This window comes from Colius striatus, chromosome 3 (genome assembly GCF_028858725.1).
Source record: "Colius striatus isolate bColStr4 chromosome 3, bColStr4.1.hap1, whole genome shotgun sequence".
In the NCBI taxonomy this organism is placed as follows: domain Eukaryota; kingdom Metazoa; phylum Chordata; class Aves; order Coliiformes; family Coliidae; genus Colius; species Colius striatus.
Window position 1 is genome coordinate 6,736,822 of NC_084761.1, and position 21,810 is coordinate 6,758,631.

The following is a 21,810-nucleotide window of genomic DNA, read 5'->3' on the forward strand; positions in this document are numbered from 1 at the left end:
TTTGCTTGGCCGTTTTTCAGCCTCCCAACAGTAAGACAACAACCTTGCCTGAATGAGGTCTGAGGGAATATTTTAGGACTGCTCTGCAGAATTTACCATTGCCATATCTATATGAAGTCTTATATTTTTTAAAATGCAGAATACTGGTTTCTTCAGAGTGGCAAAGTTTAGTGAACATCCTCTTGCTTCATTCAGACCAGATGGATCTCAAATTTCAAACAAAGCAGCCCACAATAAAAACCCCAAGCCAGGCCTAACACAATCTTGCAACTGGTGTTAATAGGATTTTGACATTTTTAATACTAGAACTTTCAGCTGGTCTCGTGCAACGTCCCAAACGAAACTTTTCCTCCCATTCTTTCAAAGTATTTGTAAAAACACTGGAAATGATGCTATTTTTAATATTTTAAGTATTTTTTTCTTCACTATGTCCTTTAAGTCCCTCTTCACTATGGACCATCCACACTTTCCCACCAACTTTGGTTTCATATTGCTAAGAAGTTAAAAATGAGGAGTTAAGAAGCAAAACATAAATGCCTGTGAACAGCTGGGAATAACCCCTAGCTTTGCAATAGTCATTCTTTCTGATGTAGTCAGTAAGGCTCGATGGGAAAAGCAAGCAAATTCCACAGCCTCTACTTAGACAGAAAGTTCAAACTAAAACTGCTGTTGAACTTTAGAGGGCAGTGTCAGTCTGCAAAGGCAACAAGCAGCAAAGACTGAACGAATCTCTGACTACAGGGAACATCTATGAACAGGATCTATTACACACTTTCTTTGCCTAATGATGTGTCTTTAGAGTGGCTTTCCACACTCAGAGATTGTTACTTTAGCTAAAACCCTATATGCTCTGCATTTGATCTCAAATCTCTCTTTAAAAGCCTCCAAGAGCTACCTGCAGAAGCTGACATTCTGTTTCAGTTTCCAGCGTCCATTCAGCTTTGTTCTGAATACGGAGATCTCTAGCCTTAAGTTTGCATTTGCCAGACTGCAGCAACAAAATGCCCTCGGTAGTAGAGTCTGTGGCTGCAGATAACAGGACAGAGTTTTCAAAAGGCAGCCCAAGCTGTCTCAGCCAGGGAACTGAATGCTTGAGCATCCCTTGGAGTGTATATTCACGCTCACAGGAAGTGTCTATCTGCACATCAACAGTGCTGCCATCCCACTGGAGGTTCATTAGCAAGCCAACGCTGCAGACATTCTGTTGAAATGAACCCCCAAAGGCTACAGCATGAGGCAATCCCATCCTCTGCAACAGAAAAGATGATACTATTTAAAGCACACAAGGTAAAGCAACTGTCTTCCTAATTTGTTTCTAATTAACGAGAAAGCTTTTCTTCTCTCTGAACTAACATGCTTTTGCAAAAGACTATCTAGGACAACTTGTTTCATGGAGAAATCAGAAATTTCTCTGTGAAACTATAGAAAAAGAAACAAAAAAGAAATGTTTTGGGGAAAAAGAATCTTACAGCAACTTCTTCACAAGTACTGGAGAAGAAAAAGTTTGTAACCCTGAAGAAAAGCTCCAAAATTTCCAGCAGAAAGGACATGTTTTTCATTAGTTTCTAGCACAAAGGTTCATTTTAATTAAAAAGTTATTATTAAGCAACCATTTTATGGCAACAGCAGGAACATCTGTCATTGTATTATTCCAAATTCTCGTCTCTGCAAGTGCTCTGACTCCTGGCTCTGCCAGAACTTTTAGAGATCGAAACTGCCCTTTCCATAAATAATTGTGTCAGGAGATAATTGTCTGTGACTCACAGTGATTTGAAATACAGAGACTATAATGCCACACAGAAAACAATCTAAGCTTACCTCTAAACTGATGCATTTGTTTTTAAAAGTAAGTGTCCATGCTGTGTCTGTTTCATTGCTTGCCAGGCTCACTTCTCCATCAGCTTTTAAAGTGCAAGGCCCAAGGATAATACCAAGCATTCCCTTATACTTGTCACTTCTCATGGCTAACACCTTCACTTGGTTCTCTCTGGCAATTCCCAGAGACTGAAGTGAAGGCAAAGAATGCTGGAAGTCAATTTCTAAATGAGGCTGGATATTAGTGGTGGCTTGGAGTCGAAGGCAGGCAAACATGTCACGAAAAGAAACATTTCCAAGGAAGATGACAGTAAAGTTGCTGGTAAATATTGACCCGTTCACTGAAACTCTTGCTGGAGTCTGAAAAATCACAGGAAAAACTGTTGTCAACTTTGTTTTTCTGTCTGGCCTTATACTATTTTGAAATGTTTCTGTTACTAAAAGATAACTATTTCCTTACTACCCTGACACCATTTTGTGTTTGTCCTACATATTTATAAATGCCTAAACAAATGTTCCATAATAAAAACAGAAGCAAAACCCAACCCCACAGTTCTGGTAGAACACTAGTACCAGAAAAAACAATTGCTGCTGCTTTTACTGTCATCACTTCTGGTTTTATTATAAGTAGAGCTCTAGCATTGTGAGAATGAGTTCAGTTCCTCTTAGACCTCATCAGGAGTGAGCAGCGTTGTGCTTATTGCACCCATGATGAAAGAAGTGAAATGCATTTGTCTCTTAGAAGGCAGATGGGAATCAGCCTCTGTGGTTACTGTCTTTGTAGAGAAAAGTGTCACCCTCTGCAATGTCACTCACAGCAGACGTTTTTAACACATTCTTAAGAATACATCAGATTGTAAGGTGTGTCTTTCTCAGAGAGTTCAAAAGCCACAGGGACTTTCACAAACAAATGATGGTTAGAAAGAGCAGAAAATAGAGTAAAAAGCAGGAAACCATAAAATTCTCAGCTTGTGCCTCCTACACTCCCTTGTCCAGTTCATATCAGGGTGACTGCTCAAGAACAGAACAAGGCCATTAGAGCAAGTTCAATTCTGTTTGGAGACTTCAGCTAGAAACATTAACGTGACTCTTGCCTGGTGTTGATCTCATCTCCTGATACTAGTTTTCTGCTAGGTGCAAGTTCTTGCACTGAGCTCTGAAGCAGCACAACTTGATTGCTTGCTGTAGGACACAGGAATATCACTTTTAAAATTGCACCTGTGGGGCCCATAAACATCCCTTACCTCCCCTTTGTGTTCTGCATCTAGTGCTCAGCTGTTCACTAAAGAGGTAAATCCATATCACCTGAATGCAAGCTTGTTGACAATTCTGATTCACAATAAACAATCCACTGCATGATGGTGAAACTAAGTGCAACTCTCCCTATGGACTTGGGCAGTTTTTGATGGAGAGGTAAGATAATCTCTTTGAATCTGTGAATATTAAGGCACTGAAATATCTGAAAGTGTGTGCTTAACTGCCAACTCAAATCCATTTCTGCATCTCTGACACTTTTCAGTACTTAAGATTCCCTGAGCAGTAATTAAGACAATATGCTGTTAACAGCAGAGTTTATAATTTAAGCCATTACCTCAAAATGATGAAATGTAATTGCTCCATTGCAAAGGCCAGAAAGTTGTTTGTTAGCAGATTCTCCACTGCAAGCAACCTGTTGGCATTATCAATAAAGCACATTCAGAGGGTGAAGAAAAGCAGAGATGATAAAAACACAAAGGAGTAAGCTAAAAGGCTGCTTTTGGGATAAAAAGCATGAAGATACTAAAACATAGGTTTAAGATTAAAAGTTAGAGATCAGTTTTAAAAGATAAACAGTTTTGTGGATCTGAGGCTAAATCATGCCTCTTAATCTGGCATTGTCATGCCAAAATGTTATCAGTAGAGATAAAGACAGAAGAGTATCTTCAAACAGCAGAAAACTGTTACTTGCTAGACAGAACTATTTTTGACACTGTGGCTTTTGATTTTGACAGGAACTGGTGATATTTCTTCTGTTGGACATGGAAAATACCACTGTCACAAGGAGATATTCAGTGTTTGAAATGCCGTCAGCCATGTCCCCTGTTGCAGAACACAAAGCCCTTGATGAGTGCTGTTGGCTGTATGAAAACTACTACCATTATTCCCTGTGTTGTCAACACCACTGCACCCACAAATAGCCTGCAAGCCCTGCTTTATTAAGATGGAAAAGCTGGGAATGTATGTTATTGTGACTGAGCAAGCACTCACTGCAGTTTCACGACATAAATGTTTTCTTACCCACCACATAGAATGGTAGGGGTTGGGAGGGACCTGCAGAAGCAGGGTCACCTAGATCAGGTTGCACAGGAACATGTCCAGGCGGGTCTTGAAGCCCTCCAAGGAAGGAGACTACAACCTCTCTGGGCATCTTGACAATCTGCTCCTTACTGCTAAGCAAACAATCTCTCTCCCTTCTGAACAGCCAGCTTGCTCTCAAGAGGTCAATGCAAACAGTTGAGAATGCCCAGCAGAAAGCTACATGAAATATACTTCATAGCAGGACTTCTGCTAACCTCTAGTACACGTGGAATGATGTCAATCAGTCCTCTCACATCGTGGTGAAGGGAAAGAGAAATTTCCATAGAGCTGCCATTGGTTTTCTTCTCTATTTCCATTTTGAACTGTTCCACCTCCACTGTGGTTGTTATCCCTGCAGCAATCTTTGTGGTAAAATTCTGTGCATAAAGGAAACCAAATCATGGAAAGAAAGAAAGAGCATCCCAGCAACAACTGGCAAAGGCAGAGCTTAAATGTTACTACCCTGTAAGTTCACTTGAAATAGAGATTTTCCTGTTATGCTAGACCTTCTGAATGCTGTGTATCACTAATTCCTTCTGGCTCCAAACTATGTTGAGAGCACTCAAAACTCTGAAGGATTTAAGTCCTAAAACACACAATTCAAGCAGTGAAACTATAGTAAGCAGGGCAGGGGGAACTGTAGGGAGTTCTTCCTCCACATCTGTGTCTCCTTGTACCACAGTGGCTAAACACACCACAGGTGTTACCATGTTAATGACTTGAGTCTTCCCACATATGTCAGAACAAGTTAAATATTTGAACTCTTCTTTTATGGAAGGATAATTTGATGTGCACAGAAGCTGTACCTTGTTCACAGATCTATTGCAGAAATGCAGACAGAGAGAAGAGTGGCCAAGCAACACTGCAGCAGGACCCACGGTGCGTGATGCTTCTGTGGACAGATTTCCCACACAAAGCCCCACTGCCACTCCTCAGCAGACATCCAAAGGATGACAGTAGAACTAGTTAATTCCAGCACCAGATGCAATGCAGTACCTAGGCTCACTGACACTTGATGTATGCAACATTAGGCCTGCATGTGCACTTCCCATTTATAAGGGAGAAATAAAAGTGGATGAGATTCCTGTTCCTGTGCAGCAAAGCACTTCCCTGAAATGAGACTTGAATGTGGCATCTTATTTAGTCTAGATAAAGCTCCAAGTTTTCAGATGACAGGTACACAGTGTGACAAAAAGCCAAAAACTACTCTTCTTTCAACACAGTAATTTAGTACATCTGCAAAAAAAAGCAGATGCTTTTGGAATAAAGTGCACAGGAAAAACCTGCAGTTCTGGTTCTGCCAGAAATGAAATCATCACAGGCAGAACTCTTCTTACCTCAAAATAGCCAGCAGCTTCCACAATAAAAGGGATGCCATGTTTCTTCATCTTTGAGATGTTGTGCTTTAAACTCACAGACAGCTGGGATTTTGGAAGCTCTCTGGACAGTCTGTGACCTCCAAACACAGCGGTAATCGTTTCACTGCCACTCTGCAGGGCTATGGTAATGGTGTGATTTCTTGTGCCACGGTCACACGTAGCAGTAAGAATGCCATCCAAGGGCAATCCTGTTGACAGGAAAGGAAGCAAAATCAACACAATACTTCTGCATTGGTACTGTAAAACACAGAAGAGATGTATTAAATGAAGCTTTCTAAAAGTTTTCATAAGCCATGACAGACCTTAGTTTAAAGGGTGATTAGCCAGTTAGATGCACTTACTGATATTTATAGTAAGAAAGGATGTTACCTGCCATATGGAAATCATATAAGAAAAAGATTGTTAAATTGCACTTTGGAAGTCAAGCATTTTTCATTTCTATCAATGGGTATTGTGTTCAGCTCCAGTAGTCAGCTTCAAAACAGATTTCTTCAGTCCAATGAGACAAATGCAATTCACCCATTCAAAATTACTGATGATTTCAGTTCATTAAAACCCTCAAGTTTACTTAGGAAACAACACTTGGCATCAGTCTACAGTATGATTTATTCAATGACATTCAATACTTCAGTTCTGGCCCAGATAAAAACAGGCATAAAAATATGCTTAGAGGAACTGATCAGGAGGTAGATATACAGATGTACAAGAGAGAAATATGTAAACAGTGTGAGGAGGATGGAGCCAGGATGTCTTCAATGTGATGTCCAATGATAGGACAAGGGGCAATGGGTATAAACTGAAACATAAGAAGTTCCAAAGAAACATAAGGAAAAACTTCTTCCCTATGAGGGTGATGGAGCACTGGAAGGGGCTGCCCAGAGGGGTTGTGGAGTCTCCTTCCCTAGAGACATTCAAACCCCACCTGGATGAGTTCCTGTGTGACCTACTCTAGGTGGTCCTGCTCTGGCAGGGGGGGTTGGACTGGATGAGCTTTTGAAGTCCCTTCCAGTCCTTGAGATCCTGTGATTCTGTGAAATAATTTACTCTGAAATAGTTCAAAGAGTTTTAAAATAGTTTTGTATCTATTTTATTGTATTTCCTCAGCAATACTAAAAAGAATGTTGCTAAGACCAGATCACATCTTGTTGTGGTGTGAGCAAATGCAGCTCACCTACTTTCACTGGGCTGCACTCGCTGAAACAAATTCATCTTGACACCTTGTTACACCAGCCATCAGGCCAGAGTTTTCTTCATACCTGCATTTTGTAAAAAGCTGATATTATGTGTGAAAGTCCCACTGACTCTGCTGTGCCCTTGACTCAGGATGTTGGAAAAATCTACTGAAAGGGCTTTCTCATCCACCTGGAAGCTAATGAGCCCCCTTTTCATCTCTTTACTCAGCTCCAGGTGTCCTTTCAGTTTTGCCTCCATGGGGATTGCCTGACTGCCATTCTGAAACACAGCAAAAGTGATATTGTGTACGGTGGCATTCCCAAACACATTTCTGTTCCTGAGATGGAGTCCATACAGTGCTCTGTTGATCATCACATTGATGTTACCTGTGAAATTACAGGCAGAAATTGTTACTGTGGAGAGAATCTTTTGGGACAGAAATAACCAGAGTTTTATAAGCAACATATAAATGAAACATTAATTTCATACCAGGAGGAAGTAAAAGAATTTCCATTTATTACAACAGGTAATTTAGCCTGATCTAGAGAGCAAATCAGTTTATTGCTGAGAGAAAGCTTCTGTGCTAGTAAAAGTGTCTGTCTGTAAAGCAATTTACATACTAGTATTTCTGACAGCTGTTTCTTTTTATTCACCAAGCTGTTTGTGCCTTTAGGCCATGGACTACACTGCACTGCCTTCTGAAGGAAAATTTACAGAGGGACTTGTGTAACTCCAGGCTACTGGCTAAATAATCCTACAAGTGGGTCTACTCCTCCTCCAGAGCCATTCAGAAGAGTAAGGGCCTCAAGTCAGCTCTGTCCACCCCTCCCTCCATTTCAGAAGACCTGCACAGGAAAGCTGTCACCCATTATTTCCCTCAATCATCAAAAGATGGAAATTAATCAAACCATGTTGGTTCAATAAAAGTCAGTTTCAACTCAATGACCAATGGCTCATTTGGCACAATAAATACTCTCTTCTGCATTGTGTACAGTTCAGTTAGGAATACACTAAAATTAAAGGAGCTTCCTCAGAGAGCAGACTTAGCATCAAAACACAAAGTAAAAAAGTACCATCATGAATGTTGGTTTTGCACTTCAGTAATCCATTCAGTGACAGAAGATGAGGTATGGCCTTTAATCCAGCAAATGTATGTTGGACTCTTCCATTTAGGGACAAAACCAAACCAACTTTCTGCTCCCTGGCCCCCGTGAAATCCATGTGAAGCCTATTTTCATTAAACTTCATCTCAGAGGATAGCATAAATCTAAAAAAGACATTGATAAAATTTGCTAGTAAGATAGTATTATTATGCTTAATTCATGATTGTCAAGATAAGCTCCCTCTCACTCAAAGCAGGATTGATGAGAGCAGAGTGTGCTCTGGTTTCGAGTGTCTCCAACTACGGAGACTCCATAGACTTTCTGGGCACTTGCTCAGTGTTGTAAATGAGTGAATCAGATGCCTTGCAATAAGTACATGCTGTTCACCAGATGCTCACAAAACTACTCAGTAAAAGTAAAGCCTCACAGACTGGGAGACTGATTTTTCTTCACATTTCTTGGATGCTTTTGTTATGATTCCTTAATAAAAGACACAGCTGGACAGAGTAAGACAGAGTTAGAAAGCAACTCCTCTCCATCACAATACAAAATCTCTCTTCAGTGCTGACTTGAAAGCCACAATGAGAATTCAGCTTAAACAGTAATTTTAAATGCCACCACCACTTCAGTTTGGTAAGTGAGCCAACAGTTGTTTCTCTGTAGCCTGGCCCTAAGTTGAATAGTGTTGGAGAAACACAGAACAGCTTTTTAGGGAAACCTGCTGGAGCAATACAAAACTCAACTTCCAGAGTTTCGAGTGTAAGATTGAGACACAATTTTCACATTGGCTTCAATAAACTGTCCATTAAAATTGACATTTGAAATACTTTCTAGCATTAAGTACACTACAGAAAATACCTAAAAGTGAGGCAATCATGTTTTTATGCTGTTAGGCATCCCTCCTAGGAACTGGAGCTCTCTTAAAAGACTGATGATGAGTGAAATCTCAGTGAAAATGCACTTGATGGAAAGAGTTGAACTACATAATTCATGGAAGTGAGATTTGTTTCATCAGTCAGTGACTGAAGGTTGTATAGACTCCCTTTCTTTTTAGCATTTCCTCAGAAATATCCAATCTTTTCTTTCTCTCTTTCCTCCCTGTAAAATAAACCCCCAACAAATTGTCATTTACAAAATGTTAAGTGTTTTATTTTACTATCTCTGAACTGAGCTGCAATAAATGAGTCTGTTACAGCCTACCCTGCAAGCCCAGAACTGTGAGATGCAGCAACACATGAAAGATGTTTCCTGAGTCCTTTTATCTTATTTTCCCTTTTACTAGGACATCTAATGAGCTTCAACTAAATTGTAATAACTTCTGACTTCTTTATCTCTATCTCCTCATTCTCCTTATCACATTCAACTCCTAAAGTGCTGTACACTGAGACCTCTACAAAAAAAAATCCAACTCCTTCACTGGACACTTTTGTATTTGTGAAATCTGAAAAACCAATTGGAATACAACTGAGAGGATAAAAAAGGAGGGGGGAGGGGGTGGGCAAAAGCAACTGATGGTCTAAAACCATTCTAACAGCATCATCCATTCATTCACGTTGTCTCTAGATGAAGTCCTAGGAAAGCAACTAGGTCACATTAACATAACTTAATAAAACAACTTGTGAAATATAAAGAGCAAAAGCATTTCAATCACAGGGATAATGCATGAAGTGGCATTTGCTCAGTGAAGTGGCATTTGCTGCAGCTATATGTAAGCAGTTACATTTAAACAGGTATCACAAAACACTCCTCAGCTCCTCTGTTAACCAAGATTCTGATTTCTCTACCTTGATGGTAATATGTTGCCCATGAGTTGGAACTGTATCAATCCTGGGTTTGTCAGGATGGTCTGATGGAGGAAAGCCCTCAGTTGAACAAGTCTGGCACTCTTCCTGTTTTCTTTGTTCATATCCAGCTCCAGCACTAGCATGTCCCTTCCCTTGGAATGAATGTAAAGAGAGCCATTGAAATTGCTCTCACTGTAGCTCTTAAGGGCTGCCTGGGCCTACACACAGAGAAAAAGAACAGGACATTAAGGATCTCAAATCATAATACAGGATACTGAAACATGAGTTTGAGGAAGAAGACTCTAGACAAGTTGGGCCTGAGAAAAAGCAGGGGAGTGGAAGGAAAAAGATGTGTTAGTTTTCATCTTTGTTTCTCACCATCCAACTCCATTTTTATTTGGCAATAACTTAAACTCATTTTGCCCAAGTTGAGTATGTTTTGTCCATGAAGTAATGGGTAAGTGATATCCCTGTCTGTATCTCAACCCACCATACAGGACAAAGTTAATCCTAGACAAAAGAACCTTTTGCATTGGTCCCACCTCATTTTGCATATAAGCCTATCACCATGCTACAGCTTCCAAAAAAATGTTATGACCTACATTGAATTTTAAGTACAATTTAGCTTGACCTTCACTTGTCTGAATTTCAGCCAAAACACAAGTCAACTACTTCAACTGTCTGTAGCAATCTAGCCAGAACAAACTCTCACTATAAAACATTAACTGTTTTCCCCAACAATTTACAGCTCTCCATTATACTCATTGTATTCCATATGAGTTGATCAAGTCTGTTTCCAAGCTTTAAAGTGGTTGCAAAGCAATTTAGAGCACTGAGTTAAACAGCTCCTAGGTTAACATCTATTCTTGATGGATGACACAAGCAAGAGACTCAATTCAGGTCTATTAAATGCAAAACCCACAAGTTCAATAAATGAGACTGTAGTAATCGGGTAACTGACCTGTGAAGACACATTCTTGTTGATGATGGCTTTTACACTCACACTGTAGTCAAAGTGTTCCAGTTTAGTCTGCCTGGAAAACAGCTCTCCACTTAGGCCCATTGCATGTGGAAACTCAAGCTATTGGACAGAGTAAAATGTAAACAGAATCACTGCATAAACAGAATCACTGCATTCCCATCAATTGCCTCGTGTGATTTCACATCTAACCTTTTAGCATGAAGTGGACAATGTCTCTGAGCAAATGCTGGTATGAGATTTTACCCATTTTACCCAAAGATAATGAAAAAGAAATCAAATGCAGTTTAAAAAACGCAAGGAAACAGAAGTTCAGCAAAATGCTCTTACAAGACATTATTGATATAGGCTATGATTTGATCTGCTGAGATACCTAGGGTCTTTGTCAGGGCCAGGACTTCATTGAACTAGGAAGTTTACAAGCATAAACCAACCTTAATTCTAAAGATAATGCAGTAAATCAACCACCAAGACATAAAAACTAAAATGCCATTACCTGGAATGAATGTGTCACATCCATGTGTAAAAGATGTCTAAAATCTGCTCCACTGGATTTGTCCTGGTATCTCCCTAGAAACCTGAGAACATCTTCCTTATTGACTTTCAAGGTAGTCTCAAGCTCATGCTTCACCTTTGTATTAAGAATGTGAATAAGGAAATTGTATTAGCAGCCCTGTATACTATGAAAGATGAGAGAAGAATCCCTACATATTATGGCAAATGAGAGAGTTGTGAGTGATTACATTGTGGCTCAGACTGAAAAACGAGCAAAACAGGAAAAAACTGCACTAGGTTAAGAAAGATGAATAGATAAACATTGACAAGGATGAGGACCCTGGATCCATTCCTTCCCAGTACTTGTTATTAATCATATTCAAGCAGAATAATAGTTTAAAAATAATGTATTATTATCATATATTACTACACAACATATTATTACATAAAACATTGTATTAGGGAGGCACCAACCACATCCCTGCCATCTGAACTTTATGGTTGCAGCTTTCAGATGGTGAGGAACTAAGGACCTATGGTAAGTTAGGTTTGAAAAGACAATAAACTGTAAATAAAAAAAGGTAATGAATTACTCCTAATTGAATGTAATAAGAAATTTACTCACATTTTGGTGACTTTGAGTTAAAAGGCATATTTCAACATCTTTGGGGAACAATCTGGAGTCATATGGATGACTTAAAGCAGCACAAATCTAAATGTTTGAAAGGAAATGCAAGGAACAAAAGATATATGTGGTAAATCATTCATTTGCTGGTTTGCCAGATTAACAGAAAGTATTGTGTAACTCACATAGGGCTTTTCAGGTTGGTAACCAAGTGTGAGAGTTTGAACAGTTTCCTCCACCTCATTTATCAAAACTTTTGTTTCCAATAAATAATGCTTCTGCTTTTTGTCAACAGTAAATGTCTCCTGCAGGAGGAAGCTCTGCAGAATGGGCACTTTAAAAGGATGCCTGGAATGAAACAAGGCATAAGAAAAGAATAAAAGATCTCAATAGACAGCTACAAAAAGAAATCATGCAGAGCTTACCCTGAACTACAAACTTTTCAGTTGACACCCTGTTTCATCAGGGTGTCAGGCACAGAAGCAAAACACATAGGAACCGGATCTTCTCTAGGAGTTTGCTGCAGCATAATTACCACTTCATACAAACTCACACATTTACCAGAACCCCTGATAAAGAGTTCCCATCCTGGATTCAGAAAAGGCTTGGAAAACCATGGGACAGCATGATTCTCTGAAAGTCTGACATGCATAACCAGTAAATCCACTTTATATACCTGCATGGCCAAGACTTCCTTTCAAACAAGGACAAGGTCCAAAAGCTTATGGCAGCTTTGAAAATCTCACCTATCAATTACATTTTATGCTTTCTTTAGAAACAATATCTGCATGCCAAGAACCCTGTGCAACAGATTTTAAGCCACCACGTAGCTCTTGGAGCAGATTACTACTTCAGTGTTATGTTTTGTGGACTTCAGTGAACATTCCTGCACCTTAGCCTAGTTAGATGTCTGGGAACAATGCATGAACTGTTCCAGGCAGACACTGGACTGCCTCTGTCCATGTCAGGCTATTTGGGACAGCTCTGTGTTCTTTCTTTACATAGTTTTCCCATTACTGAAAAGGCATTTTGCAGTTTTTTAGCTATCTCCAAGATGCACAGTGGCTCCCAAGGGAGCCTGTGCACTCCTGTTGACCCCACTATGCCTTAAGAAAGTTGAGATGTCCTAAGAGACAATTCAGATGTCTCAAGTCTAAGCATACATTCTTACCAAGGCCTTCAAGCTGTGTTTTGCTAATGGGTAATGAAGAAAGAAACAGAGACAGCCACTATCTAGAAGCAGCACACTCACTCTCATCAGGAAATGGAGGCATGTTCCAAAACCTAACCAAGACCATTTGTTATGTGTTTTAAGAACAGTAACTTTGGCTTCAGAATAGCTGTATTATTCCTAAGGACTAGAAAAAAGGCATCTGGGTGGCACAGAGGATTTGTTGCCTGTTGCCTTTGACAATTCCAACATTGTCATTTCAATAAGGAGAGCAAAAGCTAATGGAGGCAAATAACCAGCCCAGTGTGCTTGAGCAAGTTCAAAGAGCCAGATGAGAGGAAGCACAGGCCTTGTGCATGTAGCATTTCCACTTTGCAAAGCCCAGAATGCTTCCCAAGAGCAATGAAGATGCATGTTAAACTTAGGCCAAAACATTCTTTAGAGGCAGAAATAATACAACTACTGAACCTGAAATGGAGGGTTCCACGTTTTTGATAGAGTGTCTTCTCCTTCTTCAGCTCTTCTATTTGACCTTCAAATTGCAGTATGACAGGCAGACTTTTATAATCTCTCCACACAGTCTTCACAGAAAAGTTTGTCTTCTTAGGCTGCACTCAAACCATGACACCAGAAAAGGCCAATTGCATCACAGTTACTGCATTCGCATTCAGGAGAGTCAATATAGAAACCTCCCTGTTCAACAGGCTGCAGCAAGGCTTTCATTTCACAGATCAAGCCCTTTCTGCTTCAGTTTAAATCCTAATCCCCATTAACATAGGATTTAAAGAGATGTTAGCAGAAAACTGATTTCAGCAGAAGACAAATGCCCTATAAGGTATCACTTGAGTATAACCTGTTTGCAGTATAAGTAAGCTTTACTTCTGGTACCATTACCTTTCATACAAAAACTGATTGGATTTTTGAAGCATGGAATGCTATGACCAGAAAACACTTTTGTTTTAAGACATTCTGCAAGGAACTGACCAAAGTAACTCATCAAAGTATCTTTTTCCATGACAAACTGCTGATTACACTTCCGGTGCTGTAAACATCAAGGAAAACAAAATGACTGTAAGATTAGAAGAGATGTAGAGGTTACAATAGAATCATAGAATCACAGAATGGTAGGGGTTGGAAGGGACCCTTAGAGATCATCTAGTCCAACCCCCCTGCAGAAGCAGATCCACCTAGATAAGGTTGCATAGGAACATGTCCAGGCGGGTCTTGAAGACCTTCAAGGACCTCCACACCCTCCCTGGGCAGCCTGTGCCAGGGCTCCACCACCCTCACAGTGAAAGCATATAAACCCAGGCTGTCACTATGCTCACTAGCAGGCAAGATATTTTGATTCTCCAAGACAGTATAGTCTTTCAAACCTGCCATGCATCTGCATCAAAATGTAAGTAATCAATGTCTACAGCTCTCTTTCTAGCCATGTGGTCTCTTTTTCCTCTTCTCCTTGACTTTCTGTAGTTGGCCTCCTAAATAGGTGAGGAGTACTCAGAACAACACAACACAATCTTTTGCTTTCTTTTTGAACCTAATTTTACACTGCAGGTTGTCAAAACAAGACAGAAATAGAAGCAGCACTAGATATGTTTAAGCTTCAACACTAGCAATAATGTATTTCAGGAAGTTGACAGGCCTGGACTCACAGAAATTGCACTTGTATTTCCTTCTTACCATTGGCAGATTCTGATAGCTGGCTGTGAAGTTAAATTCCTGGTTTGTACTCTTTATCTTAAAGCAGACAAATTTGGATTGTTCATTATTTTCCACATGAATCTCACTCTTCACAAGCTGATTCCAGAGAGATGTCATTTCACTGTAGGTATGCAGAACATTCCTCCCGAGATGATTAAATGTGGATGCCTATAAAACAAAGATAAATGCATTAGTGAGGCTCAGTTAGAACAGACAGAATCCTATTGTGCCAGCAGCACAGCACAGAGGTGAAATGAAAGCATTTACTCAGAGACAATCGTTACAAGAACTATTAACAAGAGTGTGTCAGCTTTTCCATTATGAATTGCCAGATAGATCTCAAAGTTTATCTCCTCTGAACAAGGGAGAGAGAAAAAGCTAAATGGTTGTAAAGAAAATAGCTTTTTTTTTCCTCATTCAAGAATGTTTCTCACAATCCTCCACACTGTGCCTGAACCAGCAGTGATCTAACAAGACAGAGCTGCAGTTCAGAATAAAGGAACATCTTAAACATAAACTGAAGTTAAAGATTGAGACAGCTGCAGTGGATTCTGAAAGAAAGGCAAAAATTATAGGCTCTCATCTCATTTACAGACAGATAGATAAGAAGTTAAGCTTCTCTAAGATAAACCTACAGTTTGCATAGTGACAGAAGTTTATCATATTGCTTAAAGCACAACAATTGTGATTAAATTGGTTTTAAAGCTCTACAGCATAGGACAGTCTAAAATCTATTAGGAGGAAGCTTAGAATCCCTAGACTCAGGGTACATCGATTCCATCCAGTGGATATTGAATCCTTTTCCAGAAAGTTCATGAGTTCCAATAGAAAAGACATTGAGAACCTGCTATTGAAGGTTCTCTCACAGGTTTGTGAGACACTGGAGTCACTCCCTCAGTCACAACAAAAGAAACAGCCTTTCCTTTTGCAGGATTGTTCCCAACCACTGAACTGTCTGGTGCTTTAGCCTGCAATAGGATTACCAGTGTTCCTACTGAATCTCTTCAGATTGCAATTACCTGCTGAGGTACTCATTAATTTTGTGGAGATGCAGTGGGAGTAGCAGCAAAAACATCTCAGTGGCAAAGGTTTTTTTGCAAGATCAGAACTCTAATAGTAATGGAGCTCCAAACACTGGGAAATTTTTACAAGCAGTGCCACATCAAGAGACAACAAATGCCATGAACTACAGGATAGCCTATTCAGCAAGATATTCTCCAGGAAGAGGCAGGCAGGCTACACTGTTCTCAGGCAGAGGATGTCTTTATACCTAATGCCTCAAATTTAAGTGAATGCTGTAGTCACTGGTCTCTTAATTTAGAAGATTTGATATTCTTTCTCCTTTTTAAATGTAAGACACTCTCACAAACAAGTTTCAAGCATTTCATACACTATGATCCAATGTTCCTACATCCTGAAACAGAGGGGCAGGGCAGGGGGAGAAGTTTAAAACAGCAATGAATTGTGAGCTCCTAGGCAGAACACTGCCACCAGGTTATTTGGGCTTTGTGGAGGGATCAAGGGACTCCTGTTCCAAGGAGTTGAGGTGGTGGCCCTAACATTTTTCCACAGCTGATAAAGAGCCTCTGGCTTTGCTGCTCCATAAAAAGAACAGCTCATCATGCAAGCACAGAAAACATGAACAGGCATTTCAAGATCCTCTCTCATAAGCTGGTACACAGAGCATGAGTTTCTCAGACAAGCTACTTCCCACAGCACTCTGAACAACTTATTTCAGTATGATGACAATTCTGTTGGGTATCTAACACAAAGCTCTATAATCAAAGCCATATGCTGTAGGAAGCATCATGTTACTAACCTGCAGGTACGTGGTAGTTGGTGTGTAAATGTGAACTTTCCCTTCCTTTTCATTGCCTTGGTCTTTATAGAATAGTTCCACTACAAGATTCTTAATGGAGAGAGCTTTTCCAGTTGTCAGCTCCATAATCAACAAATTAGCAGAATGGTGAGGCTGGTGTAGTTTGAGTGCTGCATACAGATACAGCCATGGGGTGTCTATATTTAATCCACCTGGAAGAAACATCTATTAAAGCTAGCAGAAAAGTGAGATTTCAAACTACCTGGTTTCTAATGCCACAACAAAGTTGAGAAGATGCTGGGGTTCTGGAATGAGGCTAAAATACTGCTATTAACCCATTCTCTTCTAATTGGCAATATCTCTGGATGGTATATCATGAAATGAATGTTCTTCATTAGCATAAGACACTGCATAGTGTAACACATAGGAAGGATTGTTAACAAAGGAAATTTATTAAGTCACAGAATGGTAGGAGTTGGAAGGAACCTTTAGAGTCATCCCACTCCCCTTCTAAAGCAAGTTCATCTAGATAAGGTCACACAGGAACATATCCAAGCAACTTTCCAGTCCAGTACCTAAGTGGCACCAGGAAAGAGTTCTAGTGCATGATCTGGAACAAAACATGAAAACTTTACCTGAACTCTGTAACCGTTATTCACATAATTAGGATAATAGCCTTAATCAAAGCTATTCTGACAACACTGAAATTCAACTCTGCAATACATACATTTTGAACATGATTTGGAAACTGGTTTATAGACAGCTCAGAATGTTTCTATCTGACAATCTGCTCAGTGTTCACTAGCAGAGCATTGACATTTTCCTGGTTACTTTTCTAATCACACTACTCACTGTGATACAGTTCAGACATTCAGGATTATTTTGTGACAGATACTCACAAAGAAATCTCCAAAGTTTTAAAACTTCAGAATTTATCAAACCTTAGTTTGTTTCACCTTAATATGCAGAAAAATATCTGTTAAGTCAGCCTACTGTATCAAGGCAGTTGTATTGCATTAACAGTGATCCAAGTTTTTGCACATGTGGTGTGTGCTAGGTTTGAAAAAGAAAATGCATCTCAACAGCAAACCTACACACTCAGCCAATCATTGCCCTGATTTATACATTTTCATCCACTGAGGCATAAATGTTAGTGGCATTCAATCCATCTTAAGAACTGAATGTCATAAAACTGGTTTTTGGCACACCGCTGGTAACTTAACCCCTGTTTGAGGAAAAACTCTAAAAATGCAAACTACAGCTTATTATTAGAAAAACTCTCTGCTGTATTTTGTGAGGCAGAAGGGCTAGATAAATGTCATTTTTAAAAAACATCCATATACACAGTTGTTTAATTTATAGCTTGAAATATACCATTAGAATTCTGCTCAGTGTGCTGTTTTCTTACTTTCTTAAAACAAAATTGATCACCTTCTAGAGCAAGGAATGTTTTTAAAACATGGTTCAATTCTTGGTCAGTTCTCAGTTAAAAGCTAAGAGGACATTGCTGGAGTATGACCATCAAAGTTATCCCCCTCTGCACAGCACAAGAGAGGTCGTGTCTGCAACACTGGATCTGTTTTTGGAGCATCCCAAATCAAGGTGTATGGTGAGGAATCAGAAAAGCTGCAGAAGAGGGCTGCTATGATAATAAAGGGCCAATAAAACAAGACCTGTGACAAGAAGTGAGGAAGCTGGGCTTGTTTGGTGTGGGTAAAGGAATGGAGGAATCAAATCATAGAAATATAGAATCATAGAATGATAGGTGTTGGAAGAGACCTTTAGAGATCAGTCCAACCTCCTGCTCAAGCAGGTTCACCATGATCAGGTCACACAGGAACACGTCCATGTGGGTTTGGAAACCTCCAGAGAAGGAGACTCACACCCTCCCTGGGCAGCCTGTGCCAGGGATCCCTCACTTGAACAGTTTTTGTGTGTCAGCTTCTTTACGTTACCCTTTGTCATGTCACTAGATACAACAGAAAAAAGTGATGCCCCAGCCTTCTGACATCCATCATTTAGATATTTGTAAACATCAGTCTCCTCCAGACTGAACAGTCCCAGGTCTCACAGCCTTTCCTCATAAGGAAGATGTTCCAATCCCCTGATCATCTTGGTGGCCCTGTGCTGGACTCTCTCCAGAAGTTCTCTGTCCCTCTTGAGCTGAGGAGCCCAGAACTGGACACAGGACTCCAGATGAAGCTTCACAGGGCAGAGTAGAGCTGCCTACAGCTAAAGTAAACAGCAAAGGTGAAGAATACAAACCCTTCAAGGGACAATACAAGGCATAATGGCCACAAGTTGCACTTTGAGAGGCTAAGGAACTGATGGAATAGGCTAGCTAGCTAGACTGTGAAAAGTTGAAGGTTTTAAAAGCTCAGCAAGACAAAATCACGGAAGATGTGATCTACTGGAAGGAACAGTCCTGATGCAAGCAGGAAGATGGTCTAGGTAACTCCAGGCTCTGTTTCTTCCAAGCACTCTTTCTATGGTCCTGTTACACCCAGCTAAACTCCCTCACAAAATCCCAGCAGCAACTGTTGATTCCTGCTTTTCTGATCACAGACTGGCAATAGCTTGTGGTACTTCACCTTCCCATTTCTTCAGGCCATTTCTGGATGCGTCTTTCCACTGCAGCCCAGCCACAAATGGCACGTGGTCATTATATTGCACCTCAAAGTTGGTGCTGCTCTGCAAATAAACCTGAGAGCTGTGAGAGTGCTGCAGCTGGGTTCTGTAATTCACCTGTTTTTCCAAGACTTTCATGGTAAACTAGAAAACAAATGAAGCAAATGTAAATCCCATGTGTAGGCTAACACACACACATACAGAGAAAGACATACAGACAGTCTAACACACACACAGACAGACAGATAGACAATAACAGGAAGGTCACAGCTAGTGCCTCTGCTCTGCACATTTGCCATTTACTTCACAGCTTTTCATGAATGCTGACCAATTACAGATTGGGATTCCTTAATATGTACTTGTTATCTTCTGTTGGAAACTCAGAAAGGAAAATTTCCACTGATTTTTAGGACATTTACTTTTGTTGGGGAGAAAAGAAAAAGGACCATAATTGTGGATCAGTCTATGCTGGGATCACAGACAAATGCTATATTTACAGGTACTCTCTCCTATGACAACAGGATAATGACAACCCATCTCAGAAAACTATTACCTGTTCTAAGACAATGACAGATAAAACCTGCATCTTCTAAGAAATAACAAAAACTTACAGGGATAGTTTCTGTAGCTTCTCTAAGAACTTTCTACAAAAAAAACCCAAAAGACAACAGGGGATAGCGATATAAATAATTCATTTCTTTCTTTTTTTAGCCCATAGATTGGGCTTCAAAAGAAGGCATAAACCTCCTCTGAGGACTTTAAATTATACTTTACTACATAGGAAAACTTTTTACTGATCCAGAGTGGAAATAAATTTGCAACAAAGAAACTCCAAATAGTATGCTCTTAGTTCAGCTACTGCATTTCCATACCAGTCTTCACCTCCATGCTATAATATTCTGAGTTATTATAACTTACACCCTCTTTCCACATTGTGTGAGCAAAGCAACCTTCCCAAATCTCTGCCATCATTTTATGTACAAAACCCCGCAAAAAACTCAGACCACATTACACACAAACTTTTCACTAGTTGAAAAATCCATCTGCTGCCTTTCTCTTGTTCATGTCAAACATCAATGATCTCTGTGTGCCTGCATAAGACCTCACCTAATGCAAATTTAGGTCTGGGTATCTGACTTATTATTAGGAAAAAACACAATCTCTTAATTAATTCATCCCAGCCTTTTTCTAACTTTGTTAAGTATTTGAAATTAAGGTTTACTCTTCACCATTCTGGATTACCTCCATGAAATAGTTGACTAGAGATGAACTGGAACTGTTCTTAAATGCTTGGCTGATCAGCAGTTTCTTCTTGTTATTTATTTCATCCCAGTGCTTCCCATAGCTCAACTCCATCTGGGAGGAAAGCCAAGACGCACTCGCTTCATGTTTCAGGTGAATCTAAAGAACAGAAAAGCACATTTTGCCTGTAAATCATGCTTTCTGATTTACTAACTACTGCTCATTGCCTGAAAAAACTTGCTCAAGTAGCAAGCAAGACTAAAGGAGAAAGGGTTGCAAATTATCCAAAGAAAATCAAAGCCAAACATGCTTAGTCTATACACTACCAGTCAAATTGCTTTTCTCAAAAGCTAAGGTAACTGGACTCAGGTACTCCTGATGGACTGTCCCACATGGATTCAGCGTGCAGCTGCAAAGCCTGGCAAGGTCTTGCTTTGAGTGAAATCCTAAGACTTTTTGGCTTCAGTTCAATTTGGACCAAAAGCAAATCTGAAGAGCTGCAAAATTTCCCTTTGTATCAGAAACTTATTTTTCAGCCAGCTCTCAGTTCTCAACAAACACCCAGTATTAATGGTGATTTGCCTTTAAATTAACCTTTGTTTTCACTCTGTCTGTATAGGGAGAAATTTTAGAGATCTACTTTACTGCATGAAGGGGTCACAAACTGAAATTTCTAAGAAAGCATACAAATCTCAAACAGAATATTAATACAAAATGCTGTAAAGTTACTTATTTTCCACCATACAACTCCTGATGAATGAGAAAAGAGAGTTCCCAACTTTTAGTTATAAGAAAGACAGGACAAGATAAATCATAACCACTATTGTAGTAACACTATTGTTTCATAGATAACAAAAATGTTTATAACAAGCATTCTGCAGAAGTTCTGTGAATTCATACATTAAAAATGACACCACTGGAGAGTTCCATCACTTACAGCTGTCACAGACTGCACAAATTAGTGACCTCACCACACGTCTTTGTCTACACAGAAAGCAAAGAGAAACAAGATGAGAAGAAAACGACTGATCTGAAAATGCCATCTTGGGATTTGACCTGTTTAAGCCCCTCAGTATGTGAGTGACAGAAGGGTGCTCAGCACACAAGTACACGGGTGCTTTGGTCAGTATCTGTACCTTGTGGTTATAGGTCGGAGTCTGCATACACTGAAATTCATGCCCAACGTCAAGTTTGTACACATCATGTGCATCTGTCTCCACTTTCATCCTTTGCTGCATACTGCATTCATGATGAAGATTTTTTGCTTCTCCTGTTCAATTTAGATCACAAAGTTACCTACTCAAATAACCAAGAAGGAAACTTTCACAATGTTAATAATATAAACCTAATGCTGGCTTCAAGGTTTCTATTTTTCAATAACACACATTGCAGCCATGAGATGTCTCATTCCTTTTGTATAAACACCTCAGAACACAAATGAATTAGTAGCAATTCTCATAGAAAAAAAAAGACTCTTGATGAAATTTTGGACATACTTGTGAAAAGCACATTATAAAAAAGGGAATTGTTTTCTACATGCAGACTCAAAGAGTGAA

The 21,810-nt window shown here is 39.7% G+C and overlaps 1 protein-coding gene across 1 annotated transcript in view; it reads right to left on the minus strand.

The window, feature by feature from the left end:
* LOC133625092 (uncharacterized) overlaps window positions 1-21,810 on the minus strand; it is a 96,338-nt gene that overhangs the window by 31,378 nt on the left and 43,150 nt on the right. The window contains exons 26-41 of the mRNA XM_061991971.1: window positions 21,391-21,524; window positions 20,255-20,413; window positions 18,976-19,156; window positions 16,385-16,596; window positions 14,545-14,733; window positions 13,330-13,469; window positions 11,876-12,038; window positions 11,691-11,777; window positions 10,553-10,672; window positions 9,592-9,809; window positions 7,778-7,971; window positions 6,788-7,090; window positions 5,490-5,719; window positions 4,368-4,529; window positions 1,819-2,175; window positions 896-1,249 (exon numbers count right to left, since the gene is read on the minus strand). Of these exons, the coding sequence (XP_061847955.1) occupies window positions 896-1,249; window positions 1,819-2,175; window positions 4,368-4,529; window positions 5,490-5,719; window positions 6,788-7,090; window positions 7,778-7,971; window positions 9,592-9,809; window positions 10,553-10,672; window positions 11,691-11,777; window positions 11,876-12,038; window positions 13,330-13,469; window positions 14,545-14,733; window positions 16,385-16,596; window positions 18,976-19,156; window positions 20,255-20,413; window positions 21,391-21,524 (3,203 nt within the window). The remainder of the gene's footprint in view (window positions 1-895; window positions 1,250-1,818; window positions 2,176-4,367; window positions 4,530-5,489; window positions 5,720-6,787; window positions 7,091-7,777; window positions 7,972-9,591; window positions 9,810-10,552; window positions 10,673-11,690; window positions 11,778-11,875; window positions 12,039-13,329; window positions 13,470-14,544; window positions 14,734-16,384; window positions 16,597-18,975; window positions 19,157-20,254; window positions 20,414-21,390; window positions 21,525-21,810) is intronic.